The sequence below is a fragment of the Cinclus cinclus genome, chromosome 15 (assembly GCF_963662255.1).
Source record: "Cinclus cinclus chromosome 15, bCinCin1.1, whole genome shotgun sequence".
NCBI lineage: Eukaryota > Metazoa > Chordata > Aves > Passeriformes > Cinclidae > Cinclus > Cinclus cinclus.
The window spans coordinates 287551-304782 of NC_085060.1; the positions used below are offsets into that span (position 1 = coordinate 287551).

General features: G+C 61.7%; 1 protein-coding gene across 1 annotated transcript; it reads left to right on the forward strand.

The window, feature by feature from the left end:
* The first annotated feature begins 1621 nt into the window (after nucleotides 1-1621).
* On the forward strand, nucleotides 1622-13244 carry SHROOM4 (shroom family member 4). Its single transcript, XM_062503048.1, has 11 exons — nucleotides 1622-1747; nucleotides 5113-5264; nucleotides 5563-5745; nucleotides 6381-6512; nucleotides 7031-8978; nucleotides 9185-9246; nucleotides 9646-10245; nucleotides 10486-10908; nucleotides 10989-11172; nucleotides 11728-12000; nucleotides 12082-13244. Exons 1-11 carry the CDS (start codon nucleotides 1622-1624, stop codon nucleotides 12349-12351), a joined length of 4353 nt encoding a protein of 1450 aa, XP_062359032.1. The 3' UTR covers nucleotides 12352-13244.
* Nucleotides 13245-17232: the final 3988 nt, after the last annotated feature.

Genomic DNA, 17232 nt, shown 5'->3' on the forward strand with positions numbered 1-17232 from the left:
GCTGGGAAGATCATAGGGGAGAGCAGATTTGGGTCGGGGGTGTAGACATGTCAAGGCTGTATGGGGAGGGGAACATGCATCTCTCCTGGGTGGGCTCCAGCACTACAAATAGCCCAGGTACCTACCACTCCACCCTGTGGCACTCTGGCTGTACTGGGGTGCCTGCAGCTGGGCTGCACAGGGAGCAGGCAGAGTTCAAGGCAGGCGTTTGTGGACAGGGGCTACCAAGAAAAGCTTGAGACCCTTCCAGCACTGGGAATGAACAAGCCTAGGGTGGCTCACCAGCCTGGCACTGCAAGCCAAACCCTCCAGGGGCCGTGGCAGGCAACCAGGGGCAGCAGGCACTGCTTGCAGAATAGAGCTTTCTAGGTGGGCTGCTGTGTTGTCTGGGTAGGAGATGAGTAAGAGTCGTGGCCCCAGGCGGGAAGGGGAGGAGCAGGACTCTGGGGCTCCCCCGAGAATCCGTACAGATCCATTCCCACCATTCCCGGCTGCCATCCGCCATCTCCTCCCCCTGCCTCAATTTCCCCCAAGCATCACAGCTTGCCTCTCCTGGATCTGGCAGGTAAAAGACAACGGTGAAGAACGGCCAAACTGCGATGCACACCCTAAGGTGCCCAGCAGGGTATGGACAGGATGGGGGCTGACATGGGTAGGTCAGACAGGAGCCAGCAGCATGTGCTGGCCTGCAGGCAGTGGAGCTTGGGGCGCCAGTGTGACTGCACGGTGGGGAGCTGGAGGAGGCTGCATCACCCTACTGCTATCCCCTCATGCCTTCTTAAGTGCTGTCAAACTTCCACCATGCCAGGCTAAGCTGTGCTGTGCAGGCCCTATTGGTGAGGGTTTCCCATATTGTGCTGAACCAAACTGGGTCATTTTGAGCTGAACTCTGCATGGTCAAGCTAAGTCAAGCCAGGCCAGGCTCTGCTGCTGTGCTGAACTGTGCCAGCCCTGCTTGTCCAAGTCAACCAAGCTGAACTGCACTGAACAAAACTGGGCCAGGCCAAGTGGAGCTAAGCCAGATGAGGCCCCTAGTTGTTCTGCGCTGTACCAAACTTAACTTTGCCAGCCCTGTGTCATGTTGAGCTGAGCTGAGCCAAGCCAGAATGTGCCAACCCATCTGAGCTGCACGGAGGCACACCAGGCTGAGCCATGCTGGGCCAGTTAACCCATGTTGGGCCCCCTACCATCTCACGCTGAGCTGTGCTGTGTCGTGCTGCACTGAGGTCTGCCAGCCTTCCATATCATGCCATGCTGGGCTGAGCTGGACTGAATTGAAATACGCTGGCTGGGCTGTACCAAGCTGAGCCGAGCAGCTCACTTTAGGTCCCTGGGATAAAGGATGGCATGCCAAGCTACTGAGTAGAAAACTGCTGTGCTGTGCCATTGTGTGCAGAGCCATGCCATGAGCTGTGCCCTGCCGTGCCGTGCCGTGCCGTGCCGAGCTGAGCCGGCCGCCGCCGTCCCCCCACGCCTCATTGGCGGCGGAGGAGCAGTCCCGGTGCGGGCCGGCCCCGCCCCGCCCCGCACTCGCCCCGCGCCGCTCAGCCCGGGCGGGCGGGGGTGTCATTTCCTCCACAGCTCGGGGCCGGGCCGCGATGGGTCTGTAGCTGTAGCCGCCATGGAGCGCGCCGAGGGCCGGCCCGGCGCCCCCCAGTACGTGCATGTGCAGCTGCAGGGGGGCGCGCCCTGGGGCTTCACGCTGCGCGGCGGGCTAGAGCACGGCGAGCCCCTCATCGTCTCTAAGGTAGGCACCGCTGGCACAGTCCCGCGTGGGTTTCGCGGCATTCCCCCATGAGGGGCCTCCCGCCCGTGATGGGGGCGCGGGAGATGGGAGAACACCCGGGGCGCGGCGGCGTCGGGGGTGCGGGGAGCCCCGGTCGCGGGATCTCGTGTCCTGGCGCGGCGGGACGGGGGCGGCCACTCGCACACACGATCTCCGCCACCCTCCACTTAGAGCAGCGAGGAAGAGAGCGAGAGGGGCGGAGGGACAGCTCGGGCCCGGCGGCAGGAAGAAATTCCTCTGGCACATCCGTTGGGCTGGCGTCGGGGACGGCCCCCACATTCCCCTTCACGTCTTTCCCTGTCCCGTCCCGCGGGCCGTAGCCGGGAGAGGTCAGTTCCCTGTGTGCCCATCCGTCGGTGCCGCGCCCATGAGCGCCCCAGGCACCAGGCTCTGCGGGGACGTTTAGGGCCACGGCGGAGGAGCCAGAGTCCGTCCCGTCATGGCCCGGCACCCCTGGAACGCAGGGCAGGACCGTGCGCGGGACGGAGTTGGCGCCGGGCTGCCATGTCCAGTGGAGCTCGGCCTCAGCCGTGAGCAAATGCGGAGGGTGACCCCTGCGGTCTCACCACACAGAGGGTCACCGATTCCCGCGGCCCCCGCCAGTGCATCGCCCTGCAGGGAGACTCGTGGAGAGACCCGCAGGGAGCCGGGCAGCGGCCAGGCGAACTCCAGTCACCACCCCTCCACGGAGCCCGGACTAGGCTCTGTCGCCGGACGATTTGGCCGCCTGCCCGCCCGGTGTCACCGTCCTGCTGAGCCGGGGTGCGGCGGGCCAGGCTCAGGGCCCCGGGGCTGCTCGCTGCCTCGAGCCGGGCTGACTGCAGCCCCGGGCCGTTCCACGCCCTCGGCGGGACGCGGGCAGCGCGGTCTGGCTGGGGGAGCTGGAAAAGTGGCTCCGGTCCCAGTCCTGCGCCCTGAGGTGGCACCGCCGGCGGGTGGGAAGCCGGGCGGGAACCGAGGGAGTTACTGCCCGCGTCCCCACTCGCTGCCGGCCTTCGGAGTGGTGGGGTTCCCGTGGGTTGCCGCCGGTTGCCGGGGGAGGGGATGGGAGGTCCCGGCGATGTTCCTCACCACTTTTGAGAAGGGGGTTGGCTTGCGGGCCCCCCCCCCCCCGGCTTCCACGGACACGCCGCCACCGCGTGTGCTCGGCAGACAAAAGGGGCTTGTTCCAGCGCTCTGTGCATTCAGGGGAGGGTCCCCCGGGACCACCACTCCGCCGCTGCGGCCGGCCGAGATGTGTGCGGAGCGGAGCCGGCCCCTGACTGTGGCTCGGCGGACGCGGGCCGGAAAAGGGAAGGGCGTCCCCGCACTCGGTGACAGAGTTTGGCCTCTGAGCCCACTCCGGGCAGGATCCCTTCCCGTGGCAGAGTCCCACGGCGCTGCTCACACACGCTCTTAAGCGTTCCATGGGTCTTCGAATGCCCTCCGGCACAGGCTTTCCCGAGCACGTCGGGGGCAAGGAGGGAGGTTGGTGTGGGACAGGGTGGGTGCAACTCTGGCACCGTTCTGCTTGTAACTCCTGAGCCAAGTTTCTCCTGAGACAGACAGGGACATTCCAGTGAGCCATCTGGTGTCCACCATTAGGGCACAGAGTGAACTCCAGGGATGGTGTAAGGGAAGTGTCCTGGGCTGGCTTAGCCAGGCGGGGCAGCAGGCAGTGGGGTTTGGCTGCCAGTGCTGAGTTCACTGGCAGCAAAGGCAGAACAAGGGGCTGTTTGTGCCAAATTTAGCTCCTGGTGAATGATGCCAGGACTGAGCCTGTCCATTCTGATGCATGTGATGGCCCAGACATGGGTGCAGACCTGGTGGTGTCCTGCAGCAGTGGGGACACCTTTCACCACTTATTCACCCCTATAAGTGAGTAGCAGGAAGGATTGGGTGGGCACGTGGCTGGACAGAGGACTGAGGTGCAGGTGCAGCCCGTCTTGCATGCTCTGCTGGTGCCCAGTCGTGGGCAGCAGCATGGCAGAGGGTAAACCCAGGTGCTCCACTGACTGCATGGTAGCACTGGGAGCCCTCACAGACAGTCAGGGTCCCCTGCCAGGAAGGCAGCCCCATGGCTGACATCTGGGTAGGAGGATAGCCTGCCTGTACAGGTAGGCACATTGGGCCATGCCCAGCCTGGACATGGCATTGCAGTACTAAGATACGTGAAAAATGGGAGAGGTGTCAGTTCTGGGCACAGCTGTGCCAGACAGGGCCATGGGGCAGTGCTGCACTGGGCAGGAGGCTTGGCTGCCCCTGCCTTCCGCTCTCCTAAGGTGATATTTTGTCCAGGGATAGTGGAATGCCCCCTGAGCCCTGTCCAGCATGAGGGCTGGAAAGTGGTGCCCAGATGTACATGCACAGTGACTGACCTGCTAGGAAGCCATGTGTGCTCCCTGGCACTGGGGCCTGGCTGCTGCCCTGGCTGGCCCTGCAGGTGCTGTGAGCAGAGCTTACTCCTTGGCCACGCTGGGAGCAACTGGGCAGAGTGAAGAGCCTATGGGCAGGGTGGGTGCAGGAGCCCCAGCATGGGGCCAGGTAGTTCTGCCCTGTGGGTGGCTATAGGGTCTTGCCACATCCACACTAGGCATGGGGCACCCCAGGTCCTGCCCCATGCACCTGCATACCCTGTGCTATTGCCACCTTACAGCAGCAGCTCCAGTTGCTTGCCAGCCCTGCGGTGTGGACTTGGCAAGCTCTGGCCATTGCAGTGGTAGGATGGGCAGAGATCACTGTCGGCAATGGGCACTCTGCCTAGCACACCTGGGCACTGCTTGTCCCAGGGCTGCCAGAACTGCACCTACCAGCAAGAAAAGAGAGCATGGGCCAGGGTCTCGTGCTGGCAGCACCACGGCCCTACTTCCTCTAAGCACAGCAGTATAGGGTGCCAGGTTCATTTTGGCCATGGGTGTCAGGGAGGGTAGGCATGTGCCAGGACTCAGCACTTCCCCTACTGTTGTTTCCTATGGGCACATAGGGTGGGATGGCATCCTTTGGGTATCAAAAACACCACGGGTGCCCAGACAAGCTCAATGTGGGGTTGGAACCAGCAGCAGACGGTTGGCATCCACATGGGACAAAGGGCCCTTGTGCTGCCTGTGCCTGCAGGGGAATCTGCTGGGATGGGACATTTTTCTTTCTTCCCCCTCCCGATTCCCTTGCTCAGAAATTCATGTGACCAGAAAAGGGGGAGAGCCTGGCCCCGCACATCCCTCTGTGGTGCTTGGGGCTCAGGCACCTTCTCCGAAGCCTCTTTCTCCCCTGATACACAGTGGCTGTAGAACATCCCCTGGGATATTCTTTGGGCCGTGCCCCCCTTGACACCCCTCTCTGTCACCCAGGTGGAGGATGGGGGCAAGGCTGCGCTGTCCCGCCGGCTGCAGCCAGGTGACGAGCTGGTGAACATCAGCGGAACGCCGCTGTACGGATCGCGCCAGGAGGCCCTGATCCTCATCAAGGGCTCCTACCGCACTCTGAAGATGGTCGTTCGCAGGTTGGCAGCACTGTGGAGGGGACACAGGGAGGGCTAGTGGGGCTTTACCTGCTTGGGGGACTGGTAGGAACCTGGAGTGCCTTTGTCTCCAGCTTGGAAGTGCACCTTTCTGGGACAGGGTGGGGAGCAGCCCCTTTGCTTCTGTCAGTGCCCTCCCACTGATTGGGGGTTCCCCAGCCTGCAGAGCCAGGGCAGTGCATCGGGCTCGCCACCCCCTCGCTGGGCGGTATCCTTGAGTGTGGCCGCTCCTCTCCCTTCCTGCCTGCCTGCCTCCTGCCTGCCTGCTTGCCTGGGAAAGGAAGAAGAGGCAGGGCTGGGCCTTGCAGTCCCTTCCCCCCCAACCCCTCCAACTGCATCCATTCCCTGGCTGCATCCTGACTGACTCCAGCTCCAGCGGCATTCGGAGACAGGGACGGCACAGGGGCATTGCCCAAGGGGCAGGGGTCCCACGGGACTGTGCTGGGGCTCAGCATCATCCCTGGTGAGTTTGGGGGTTCTGGGAAGTCCCTGTGCTGACCTCACAGCTTGCCACTCTTGTCCAGTCAGTAGATGCTGTGGCAGCACTGGGCAGCTGGGAGATACAGGAGGTGGCTTCTGACCACGTTGGTGCAGTGGCATGTGCTGGGGGAACTGGAGACTCCTATGGATGCTGTGAGGGGTGGGACAGGGATCAGCACAGGACTCTTCCCAGAGACACGATGTGGCCGGTGCTTGCTGCAGATGCTGAAGAACAAAGGAACAAGGGGGAAGGTCAGGCTTGCAGTGGAGACAGACGTGGCCCCAGTGTCCCTTGGTGGAGCCAGTCTAGTCCCAGCAGGGACACTTGCCCTGCTTAGGCCATTGCCTGTGGGCTGTGCAGGGGCCATGTCCTTGGTCCCTTGTTGACGCGGCAACAGGGATGCTGCAGTCTGGGGAGCTCTGGCTAGCTGGGTGAGCTGTGGGATCCCCTTGCCCAGAGCTGGGTGCTTGCAAGGCTGGACCCTCCTTGCTGCCATCCCCTTTGGGCGGGCGCTGGCCTGAGGGGGACAGGAAGCCCCATAGGAAGTGACTTCAGCCCCGGTTCCTTGGCCTGGCTTCCTCCCCATTCTTGTCCTTTCCCGCTGTTGCTCTTGGCAGGAGGAGTGTGCCCGTCCTCCGGCCCCATTCCTGGCATGTGACCAAACTTGCCGAAAGCCGCCCAGACGTCCCCACCATGCACTGCCCGGCTGATGCCTTCAGCCTCTCCTGGCCCTCAGGGTGTGATGTCAGGTGAGACACTGTGGGTATTTAGGAGACTGTGCAAGGGGAGGGGGCAGACGGGACACCCTCTTGGGTTGCGGCAGTGGGGGTGGCATAGGTGCTGGCATACACTACGGTTGGGCATCCCTCCTCATCCTGCATTACCCTTTCCCCTGGCTGTTTACTCCTGGCTCCCGGCAGGAAGGGGTGGTGGCTCTGCTGGAGACAGACAGGAGCTGCTTAGTCCCACTGCCCCCGCTGCCAGAGCTGGGAGATCTCAAGTGGCTGGAGTCACACAACACCCTGTGTTGCCTTTGCCTGCTCCACTTGCGAGTGCCAGGCAACCTTGGTGGTGGCCCCAACCTAGGGGTGAAGGGCAGGTTTGGGGCAGTGCTTCCTTGTGCTCCGTTGTCCCAGGGAGAGTGTATGTGTGGGGGTGGGCTCCTCTGTGGAGCTGGATGGGGAGCAGCAGATGCCTGTAACGCTGGCGTGGGGCCAGGCAGCAGCAAGCTGTCCCTGCAGTGGAACCCACTGTCCTGGCACTGCAGCACTGACCGGAGCAGCTCCATCGGGAGCATGGAGAGCCTGGACCATCCCAGCCAGGCCTGCTATGAAGGAGACCCCTCACCCGTTGACCAGGGCATGTACCACAGCAAGCGGGACTCGGCCTACAGCTCATTCTCTGCCAGCTCCATCGCCTCTGACTGCGCCCTCTCTCTCCGTCCTGAAGAAGCCATGTCCATCGACTCCAGCCTCCAAGGCCCCTGCAAAGCCCCTGACAGGCGCTACCTGACCACAGGGGCTGAGCCATCTCCCAGCTGGCACCCTGAGGCCTGGCGGGCACCTGTGCCTCCCCAGCCCCCTGTCAGGCGGGACAGCCTGCGGGCAGCCCCAGCTAGCAGAGGGGACAGGCACCAGGCATCGGTGTCAGCGGACATGCTGCATGCCAAGGGCCGGTGGATTTCTGACACCCTCCTCTGCCAGCGGGATGGGGAGGCAGAAGTAGTGGGCAGGAGGACACTGGCACCATACCCCACAAAGAGCCGTCTCTCTGCTGACCAGTATTACATGCTGAGCTCCCACCCAGACCAATGCCCAGCTGAGCCACTCCTGCGGAAGAGCATGGAGTCTGACAACCAGCCATACCTGGATGACAGCATGTACCAAGTGCCTGATGCCATGACAACAGGCGGCAACCCACTGCTGTCCCCTGTCAAGGGCCACATATCGCACCGTCACAGTGCTCCTGAGCAACTGCTCGCCTCCCAGCTCTGCTCCCTCCAGCTGGGCACCAACAGTGAGCGAGCCTCACCAGCCCCTAGTGGGCAACGCTGGACCTTGTCCCCGCTGCATCCTGAGGGCAGCCAGGGGGGAACCACAGGGGCTGCCCAGGACCCCCCGCACTGCTCAGAGCCTTGCTGCCGCCCACCACCCTGCCGCTGCTTCCCTGAGCTGCAGCAAGCCTGTGGGCAGGATGGCCAGGGGGCCAGCCCATCAGTCGGCACTGAGGGGCCAGTGGAGGAGGAGAGCCGGGGAGGGGCCCGGCGGGCTGGGGGTCCTCCCCACCGCTCTGCTCAGATGCGCCGCTGCAGCGACCGCTTCGCCACCAGCCTGCGCAATGAGATCCAGCGGCGCAAGGCCCAGCTGCAGAAGAGCCGGAATCCTGGTGCACCTTCACCTGGTGAGAAGCCAGTGGAGGAGACTGAGGAACCCCCCGAGGGCAGTGTACTGGCAGAGCAATCCCCTGCCCTGCCTGAGTGTCTCAGCCCCACACCAAGTGAGGACAGCAGGAACACTGGCCGCTCTGCAGACCGGGGTATCCCCACTCCTGACACAGTGCCAACTTCCAAAGGGCCCCCATCCCCTGGGCAGGTCGTGCCAACAGCCAGGGGCCGCTGGCGCTGGTCCCCGGAGAACAAGCTGCAGCCACAACACTCGCCCAGCCCCAGTGAACTGGAGGGCTACAGCCAAGGCCCGGTGGCCTGCAGCTCCCCACCACGGGGCAGCGACGAAGCGGTCCTGCTGCCCTTTGCCGACCGCCGACGGTTCTTTGAGGAGAGCAGCCAACCGGCACCACCCAGGCACACCAAGCCGCCAGCAGGTGATCCCGGCACCTTCCAGCCCCCTGGCCCTGAGCACCGAGATGTCCGCCGCCTCTCTGTGGACCAGCCCTACAACCCCCCCTCACCCAGCCGCCCTGGCTCTGCTGGCCCCTATGCTGAGTGCTGCCGGGAGCAGCCCCACTGTTACAAGCCACTGGGGAGGCCAGGGGAGCTGGATTACCTGCGGGGCTTCTCCTACCCCTATGGGGTTCCCCTGCGCCCTGAGCCCTGCCACTACTGTAGAGGGGACCCGTGCCCACCGCCACTGCCCCGTGGCCACACCTGCCGCTGTCATCCTGTGCCCTGGGTGCGCTGCCGTGACTTCTGCTGCCTGGCCCCCCATCCTGGGCAAGAGGACAGTGATGCCTGGCCCCCCCGGAGAGCTTTTGTCCCGGTGAGTAACACCCTGTGACCCTGCTAGACTGTGCAGGGGTGCAGCACTGGCATTCCCTTTCAACCCCTGGACCATGACCTCAGCTGGAGTGCAGGGTACTGTGCCCCCATAGGCCCTGCAGACCTCCTGCATGTCTTCTGTGCCTGCATGGGGATGGGACGGAGGTGCTGGGGCAGGGATTTCACACTGCTTTTCCCCACACACAGGAATTTCCTCAGGATGAGTGGGAACCACCTGGAATAACCAGGAAAGTCAGCCAGTCCATCAGGTGAGCCCATGCCAGATGCCATGGTGCTGGGATGTGTGTGCCATTCAATGGAGACCTCTGCCAGGGGGATGTGGGGACTGCTATGATTTTGACTGGGGATGTACAAAGTGCCTCCCGTACTGCCTTGGCCATCCTTGGCATGGCGCCCTTCGAGGCAGGAGAGGGGCACGCAGGACAAAGGGGTGTGAGAAAAGGTGGTCCCTCCTTACCCTTCCTCAGGGGTGTGGGGCCATCTCCAGGGGGCCAGTGCCCAGTGGATGAGCCTGGGCTTCTCCCACCACTGGATGACTAGCTGGGGTAAATGAGGGCCTGAACTGCCATGTACATGAACATATAATAGGCCTGAACTGCCAGATGGTGACTGTGTGCGGGAGAACGGGTACCTCCTTCTCTTCCTAGTGAGCTCTCCCTCTACCCACTGGGTTTCCCAAGGTTTCGCCCATTCCACACCTCCCTTGAGAGCACCGAGCCAGAGTGGCCACCCTGCTACCGGGCCACATCCACGCATGACCTTCTGTGGGATAGTGACCACCTGGCCCACACGCCTGAGAGACCCCTGGATCTGCTGCACCGCCCACTACGGGGCAGAGCCTTCTCTGAGAGCCACCTCAACCTGGAACCTGCCAGCCCCTGGGGCCATGACCAGAAGGACTTTTTCCATGCCAAGCTGGACCCTCCCAGCATTCCCAAAAAGAAGGGCCCCCCACCTCCCCGCCCACCTCCGCCCAACTGGGAGAAGTACAGGCAGCGCCGGGCATCTAAACACCCACCAGATGGTGCTGGGCATGGCTCTGCCTCCTCTGCTGCCCCAGTGCCAGTCTGCAGCATTGCTGAGGCAGTGAGGGAGAGGTCACAGAGCCTCACCGGGGAGCAGAAAGGCCCGTCCTGGGGGCATGCTGCTCGCCCCCCGGCTCCACCAGGTGCCTGGTCCCGACCCAAGCCCCCCAGATCACTCCGCAGGACTCCTGGGCCCGATGCTGCCAACGCTGAGATTTGCAGGCAAGTGGTGCCGTGGCATGGGTGTGGGAGTGAGAAAGCAGGCACAGCTGGGACGCATGAAGGGGCTTTTGTGGGCCCTTGTAACCTTGTATCAGAGCATCCTAATCCACCCCTTGGAGCACCCTGTAGGGGTTTTTTTGCACTGTGGGGTGTCCCTGACCTCTTTCCCTGGCATGGCCCTGACTGCCTGTCCCCACATCTGGGCGGGGAAGCTGACGTGCCCTGGGTTGGTGTTGGCAGGGTGTCAGGAGCTGGGGAGAAGCAGACAAAGATGAAGCAGTCCTGGGAGATGGAGGAGCAGCCCCAAAGGCTCATCCAGAACCAGGAGCAGGGATGTGCCAGTCCCCATGGGGTGGGTGAGTGTTCCCTGTCCCTGCATTGTGGCTCTGGTCCTGCCCTGCAGGAGGCACTCAAGCCCGGTTCTGGGGCAGTGGAGGGGGTGAGCTGCCAGGGCAGCTGGCCCCAGCCCCGCTGCCTGGACTCCGAGGAACGGCTGTGGGACGTGGCTGTCAGGGACCATTCCCTGGCAAATGTCCTGGCCCCCTTGGCTTCCCCTGGCACCGCCACTGAGGTGATGGGTGAGCTGCTGGTGGCAGGGGAGCGACAGGCCTGGCAGAAGTGTCTCCAGCAGGACTGGCACCTGGAGGCTCTGGCACAGGACAGGTAGGGCTGGCACAGCACCGGGCCCCATACCAAGGGCAGGCTGACATCCCCAGTGCTTATTGCTGTATCTCTCTCCCCAGGAAAGGTTTTGAGCCCATCTCACCGCCTCCCAGGAGTGCTGCCATCTCCAGTTCCTTCCCAGTGCACTATGGTGTTGCAGTGGGCAGAGCTGAGCCACTCAACAAGGTTAAGGCACTTCCAGAGGTAGTGGAGGGGAGCTCAGAGGATGAGGAGGAGGTGGACCATGAGCTGGTGGAAAAGAAGGTACAGACAGTGGTGGGGACAAGTCCCTTGTGGTTCCCCACTGCCCTGGCCAGGTACTCATGGAGACTGGGGGCATTTTTGGATGCTCACAGGGACTCAGGCATCATTGGTTGCTCCTGGGAGGACATCACCAGTCACTCAAGGGCATAGGGGTCATTGCTGGATGTTTGCAGGAACTGGGAACATTGACACAGGGCTGGGACATTGCCAGATGTCTGCAAGGAACAGGGGCATTGTCAGGTGCTTGCAGGACCTGGGAGTCTCACCAGATGCTTGTGGAGACCAGCGGCATCTCCAAATGCTTGATGCTTGGCAGGGACTGGGATGTTCCCAGATGCCCACAGGGACCAGGGGTATCCATTAGGTGCACATGGAGTCTGAGACATTGATCTATTCTTGTGGGGACTGGGAATTGCCAGTAGCTCATGAGAACCAGGGTTACCGCAAGGTTCTTGTGTACTGTGGGTCCCAGCACAGCACCCCTACACCTGTGTGCTAGTCCCCTGATTCCATGGGGAGTGGTCCCAGCTAGCCCTGACCCCTTTGCTCTGGCAGCTCCAGCTGATCGAGAGCCTGAGCCGCAAGCTGGTGGTGCTGCAGGAGGCACAACGGGGGCTGCAGGAGGACATCAGTGCCAATGGAGCACTGGGTGAGGATGTGGCTGCCCGTCTGCAAGCCCTCTGCACCCCAGGGGAGTTCGACAAGTACCGCCTCTTCGTGGGTGACCTGGACAAGGTGGTCAACCTCCTGCTCTCCCTCTCGGGGCGCCTGGCCCGGGTAGAAACTGCCCTGGGCAGCCTGGGGCCGCACGCCCCTGCTGAGGACAAGGTAGGCATGGGAGAGGGGACCCTCACGCATGAGGTTTTGGGCTGCAGGATGCCCTGCCAATGCCAGCTGTCTTTTCCACAGCTGGCTCTGCGGGAGAAGCAGCGGCTGCTGGTGGCACAGCTGGAGGATGCCAAAGAGCTGAAGGAGCACGTGGGGCGGCGGGAGGAGGCAGTGGGTGCCATGGTGGCACGGTACCTGCCTGCTGAGCACCTCCAGGACTACCAGCACTTCGTCAAGATGAAGTCGGCCCTAATTGCTGAGCAGCGGGAGCTGGAAGAGAAGATCAAGCTGGGCCAGGAGCAGCTCAGGTGCCTGCGCGAGAGCCTTGGCCAGGCCTCCAAGGACTGCTAGCCCCCTACCCAGCCTCCCTTCAGGATCCTGGCTGTGATACCAGCTTGCTGCCAAAGCAGATCCAGCCCCTAGTGGCTCCCCCTGTGTCTGTCCATCTGTCCAGCCCCTGCCTTTTATTTATTTTCCTGATTAATCGAGCAGGGGAGGAGTTGCCAGTCCAGGTGCTGACAGGGGCTGTTGTGTCACAGAGCTGTCATGGGCTCTAGCCACTCAGCAGCCTGTGGCCCAACAAGACCAGATGCTACCACCACTCAGGGGTCTTTCTGTGCCCGCAGGATCCCTCCAACTTTTCCTGGACACCAGTGCCTGTCTCGTATCTGGTGCTGCACCACATGCCTTAAACACCCCCCAGCTACTATTCATGCAGCACCTGAAAGGGTTAAATATGTTCACCCTCTGTCATGTCTGTTTGTCCAGCTACGTCCATCTGTCCAGTGGGAGCTGAAGGAATTTCAGCCCCAGCATCCTCTTCCTCCCCATTGTGTAAGAAACAATGGCCCCAGCCAGCGGGTTCTTAACTCACTCCCTGCTGGCTGAGGGACCACAGGGTGCTGAGATGAGTACTAGTAGGTGCTGTGTACCTGTGTCTTGGGATGGTACCCTGCCAGGGCATGGGATTCTGGGACCAGTACACTGAGGCCTGCAGCTACTCTCTGTCACCAATGCTGTGGGCATGGAGACAACTGAGCCTCATCCAGCCCTCACTTGTAGCTTCTAGCTCAACACCAGGAGTGATTAATAGAGGAAAAACCACATTAAGGGCAAAATGGGGTACCTGACCCCTCTGTGCTGCAAACAGGCACAAATAGCACTTAGGTATCACCCTCGCCACTGTCCATCTGTCTCCATGGCATGAGCAGGTGCCTTCATACTGATTTTGCACAGGGGTTTAATGCAACCAGCAGGAGCTTGGGGCAGGGGGGTGAACGTTTTTGGGGAGGGAGGTGGGCTGAAGCAGTTTGGGGTGGCCCCATAGCTGGACTACCCAGCCCAGGGTTCAGGCAGCATCCATGCCTGCCTGTGTACTCCAGCAGTAACCCCCCTCTATTGCTACCCCTGCTCTGGGCTACCCTTAGCCTGTTAAATAAACACTACACTGCGCACCTGCCTGGCTGTACAGTGGGATGGTGCCTGGCAGGAGTGGGGTACTCAACATTCCCTCCATCTCGATCACTGCCAGGATCATTGCTAGGACCAAAGACTGCACCCCCTGGGGGCCATACTGCTCTCATGATGGGGTTCAGCAGCCCTGCACAGGGCCCTGTGCTGGAGGAGCTGCCAGCACCTGCATATTGCTGCCTGCCATTGTATCTCGCACAGTGAAGCAGCAGCAGGAGCTGCACATCTGTCCCAGCTGTGTCTTGTATGGTTTGTCCCTGTGCCCCAGTAAGTGGCACTGGAGTGGGGAGGGCGTAATTGGTCCAGCTGGGATGAACCAAGGCTTGGCAAGCTCTTCGGACCTGAATGCCCCCGTGGCACAGGGGGCACCTGAAGTACAGCTGTGGGCAGGGTGTCTTCTGCACCCAGTGCTCCTAGGCTGAGGTGGGGCACAGGTCAGTGCTTGGACCCTTCCCCCGGGATGCATGTAGGGGTCACAGCACTTGGGTAGTGGATATAGTGTTTTCCCTGGCAATCTGCCGGGGCGTAACTGCCAGAGCTTTTGGGGCAGCCCCGGCGAGGGAGTGGCCGTGCCCAGGGGGATGTCTCCGGGCTACTATTGCTGCTGAGCGTATTCCGGGGTGCTCCGGTTCACCGCGGCACGGTAGGGTGGTGACCAGTGGTGGGTGCCCCGTACCTTCCTCCGCTCGCCGCCCGCAGGGAGTGCGGGGGCGGCGGCGGCCGCTGGGCGGCGCCAGTGCCGGGACGAAGGGCGCGCGTGCAGGTGGGTGCGGGAGCGCAGGTGCGCGCGAATGCGCGTGCGAGGGGTGGGCGGGGGCGCGCGGCGGCGTGCGCATGCACGGGTGTCGGGACGGGACGCTGGGGATGCTCCGGTGTGAGTGCGCGCGTTTGAGCGCGGGTGCACGGGGCGGGTAGGAGTGCAGGCGAGCGCACGATGGGATACACGCGTGCACGCGCATGAGAGCGCGTCGGCGAGTGGCCGCAAGCACGTGGAGTGCGAGTGTATGGTTGCGCCGGGAATACAGGCATATGCCCACCAGTGCACACGAGTGGACGGACACATGTACGCACGGGTGGATGTGTGCACGTGCATGTGAGTGCACACAGCTGAACTCTTACATAGGTCAGCGCACGCACATGCCTGTGAGCACACATGTTACATAGTTCAAAAAGTGCCATGTGTGTGAGTGCATGTGTGCAGGGCACAGCTCCATGCTGTTGCTCACAAGCGCTGGTGGTGAGTGACTGCACATGCAGGTGAGCACACACATGGGGGAACTTGTCCTACCTCTGATGTACATGTGTGAATGCATGCATGTGTGTGTGCAAATGCAAGGGAGCCAATGCACGCATGGGTGAATGCATGCACACGTGTGTAAGTGTGAGTTCATAGGGCTACTTGTGCAAGCCCTTCCATATGGATAACTGCAGGCACAGGGAAACTGTGCCCCATGACCCAGTCAAAACCCCATTGCCCCTCTATGCAGTTCCAGCTGCTGCCAGTTAGGACCATGGCCCAAGGCATGGCGGCATGGCCAGGTTGCTGGCTACAGGGACCCTCAGTGCTGGATGTTGCCATGACATGGGGTGTCCTGGGTGTTCATCCCTTTATGACACCCCAGAGGAGATGCCAGCCCATCATAGTATTCATGGTCCTAAGTCTCCCAGAGTGGCAAACAGAACCCACAAAGGTGGGGGAGCCCCCAGCCCTGGTGTCTGTCCCCCATTGCAATGATCTCTTCATTTTACAGATCCCAGATCTGTCTCACAATATCCCATATACCTGAGCTGGGGAAGGATGAGGACATGGTAGGTAGTAATGCTTTAATGTGAGACCCCTTCCACATATGGGAGATGGGGAATCCTGGAGCATAAAAGTCCAAACCCCATAGTGAGCCGCCCCTCACTTCCACAGTCCAAAAGGGAAAGCCGTGCATTGGGAAGTGACGAGAGAGTCCTCCCTGTCCCTGGGCTGGGACAGCATGGCCCCAGCAGGAAGGAAGGGATATGGGGCTCTGCTAGCATGGAGAGCCTAGAGGAGCAGTAGGTGAGAGATGAGCGTAGGGGCCCATGGAACACTGTGGGATGGAAAGTGAGGCCAGACCCTCTTTCCCAAGATGTGGGCTGTTTGGTGGCATAACCCCCTGTGTGTGTGTGCATGTGTGTGTGCTCCAACACTCTAGAGTATGTTCCATACAATCACAGCTCTGTGGGGGTATCTGCATGCATGCACACCACAGAATCACAGAAGGGTTTGGGTTGGGAGAGATCTTTGAAGGACATTCTGTCCAACCCCCCCTGCCATGGCCAGGGACATCTTCCAGGGATGCCAAGTTGCTCCACGCCCTATCCAGCCTGGCATAGAACAGCTCCAGAGACGGGCCATCCACAGCTTCTCTGGACAACCTGTGCCAATGCCTCACCATTGCCATGAAAAAGGATTTCCTCTTTCTGTCTAAGCCAAACACCATAGGTCACTTTAAAACTGTTGCCCCTTGTCCTGTCTCGGACAGTTGCCCCTGTGAAAAACCCTCCTTTTGAAACCCCCTTGGTATATGGAAATGCTACTTTAAGGTGTCCCTAGAGCCTTGTCTGCCCCAGACTGAAAAACCCCACATCTCACAGCCTGTCTCCAGAGTAGATGTTTTTCAGTCCTCGGAGCATCTCTGTGGTCTCCTCTTGACCTGCTCTAACAGCACCACATCCTACTTGAGCTGGAGACCCCAGAGCTGGAGCCAGCAGACCTTGGCATCTTACCAGAGCAGAGCAGAGTAGATGGGGAGAAGCTCTCTTCCTCATCCTGCTGCCCAGCCTGCAGGGGATGCACTCAGGACATTAGTGACTTTCTGGTTTGCCAGCATGTTTGTGTACACGTGGAAGTGTGTGTAAAGTAAGTGTGTGTGGAGGCATCTGTGTGTGTGCTCGGCCATACCTCCATGTGTCACCATATGCCCATATGGCATGGCAATGGTACACATGCTCACCTGTGCCTGGGGTGTGCATGGGGGTATGTGCACAAAAATATGTGTGGCCATGATGTGAATGCTCACCCAGGCCAGGCATGTGCCCGCCCCTGTCCATGTGGGCAATGCACAAATATGTGCACAGTGGCAGTGCATGTGCTCACCCATGCCCACACGCATCTATGTGCATGCACATGATGCTTTCCCATGCCTGGGGTGTGCAGGCTTGTGCGTGTGGTCCATGACCACAGATACGGGCGTGGAAACGGTGCGTATGCCTGCTCGTGCATATGCCCGTGTGGATGGTGCACACAAACATGTGTGGTTGTGATGCCTGTGCATATGCTGGCCCTGCTCACATTGGTGGTGCACACACAGGTGCACTGCAGTGGTGCATGTGCTCTCCCATGCCCGTGCATGTCCCTGTGTGAGGGGAGCATCGGAGAATCCTTTCGTGCATGTGCGCGCCCACGCCCCGGCTGTGCGTGCCGGGGAGCGTGCGGAACTGTGAACACGTCTGTGCTCGGTGGTGATGCGTGAGCACACCCCCGCCGGGTGTGCCCGCCGTGCCCGCGCGGGCGGGCAGCGCACACGGTGTGCACGTGCTCTCCCGTGCCCGCGCGGGTGCCGCACTCGGATGCGCGCGGCGGCGCGCGGGTGCCCGCTGTGCCCGCATGCTCGGGGCCGTGCGTGGGCCGCCCGCGCCGCGCAGCAGCGCCCGCCGCGCCGAGCAGGCCGGGGCTTGCGGCAGGGGCAGGGCCGGGCCCGCTTGCGGAGGCACGTCCCGGCGGGGCCGGGG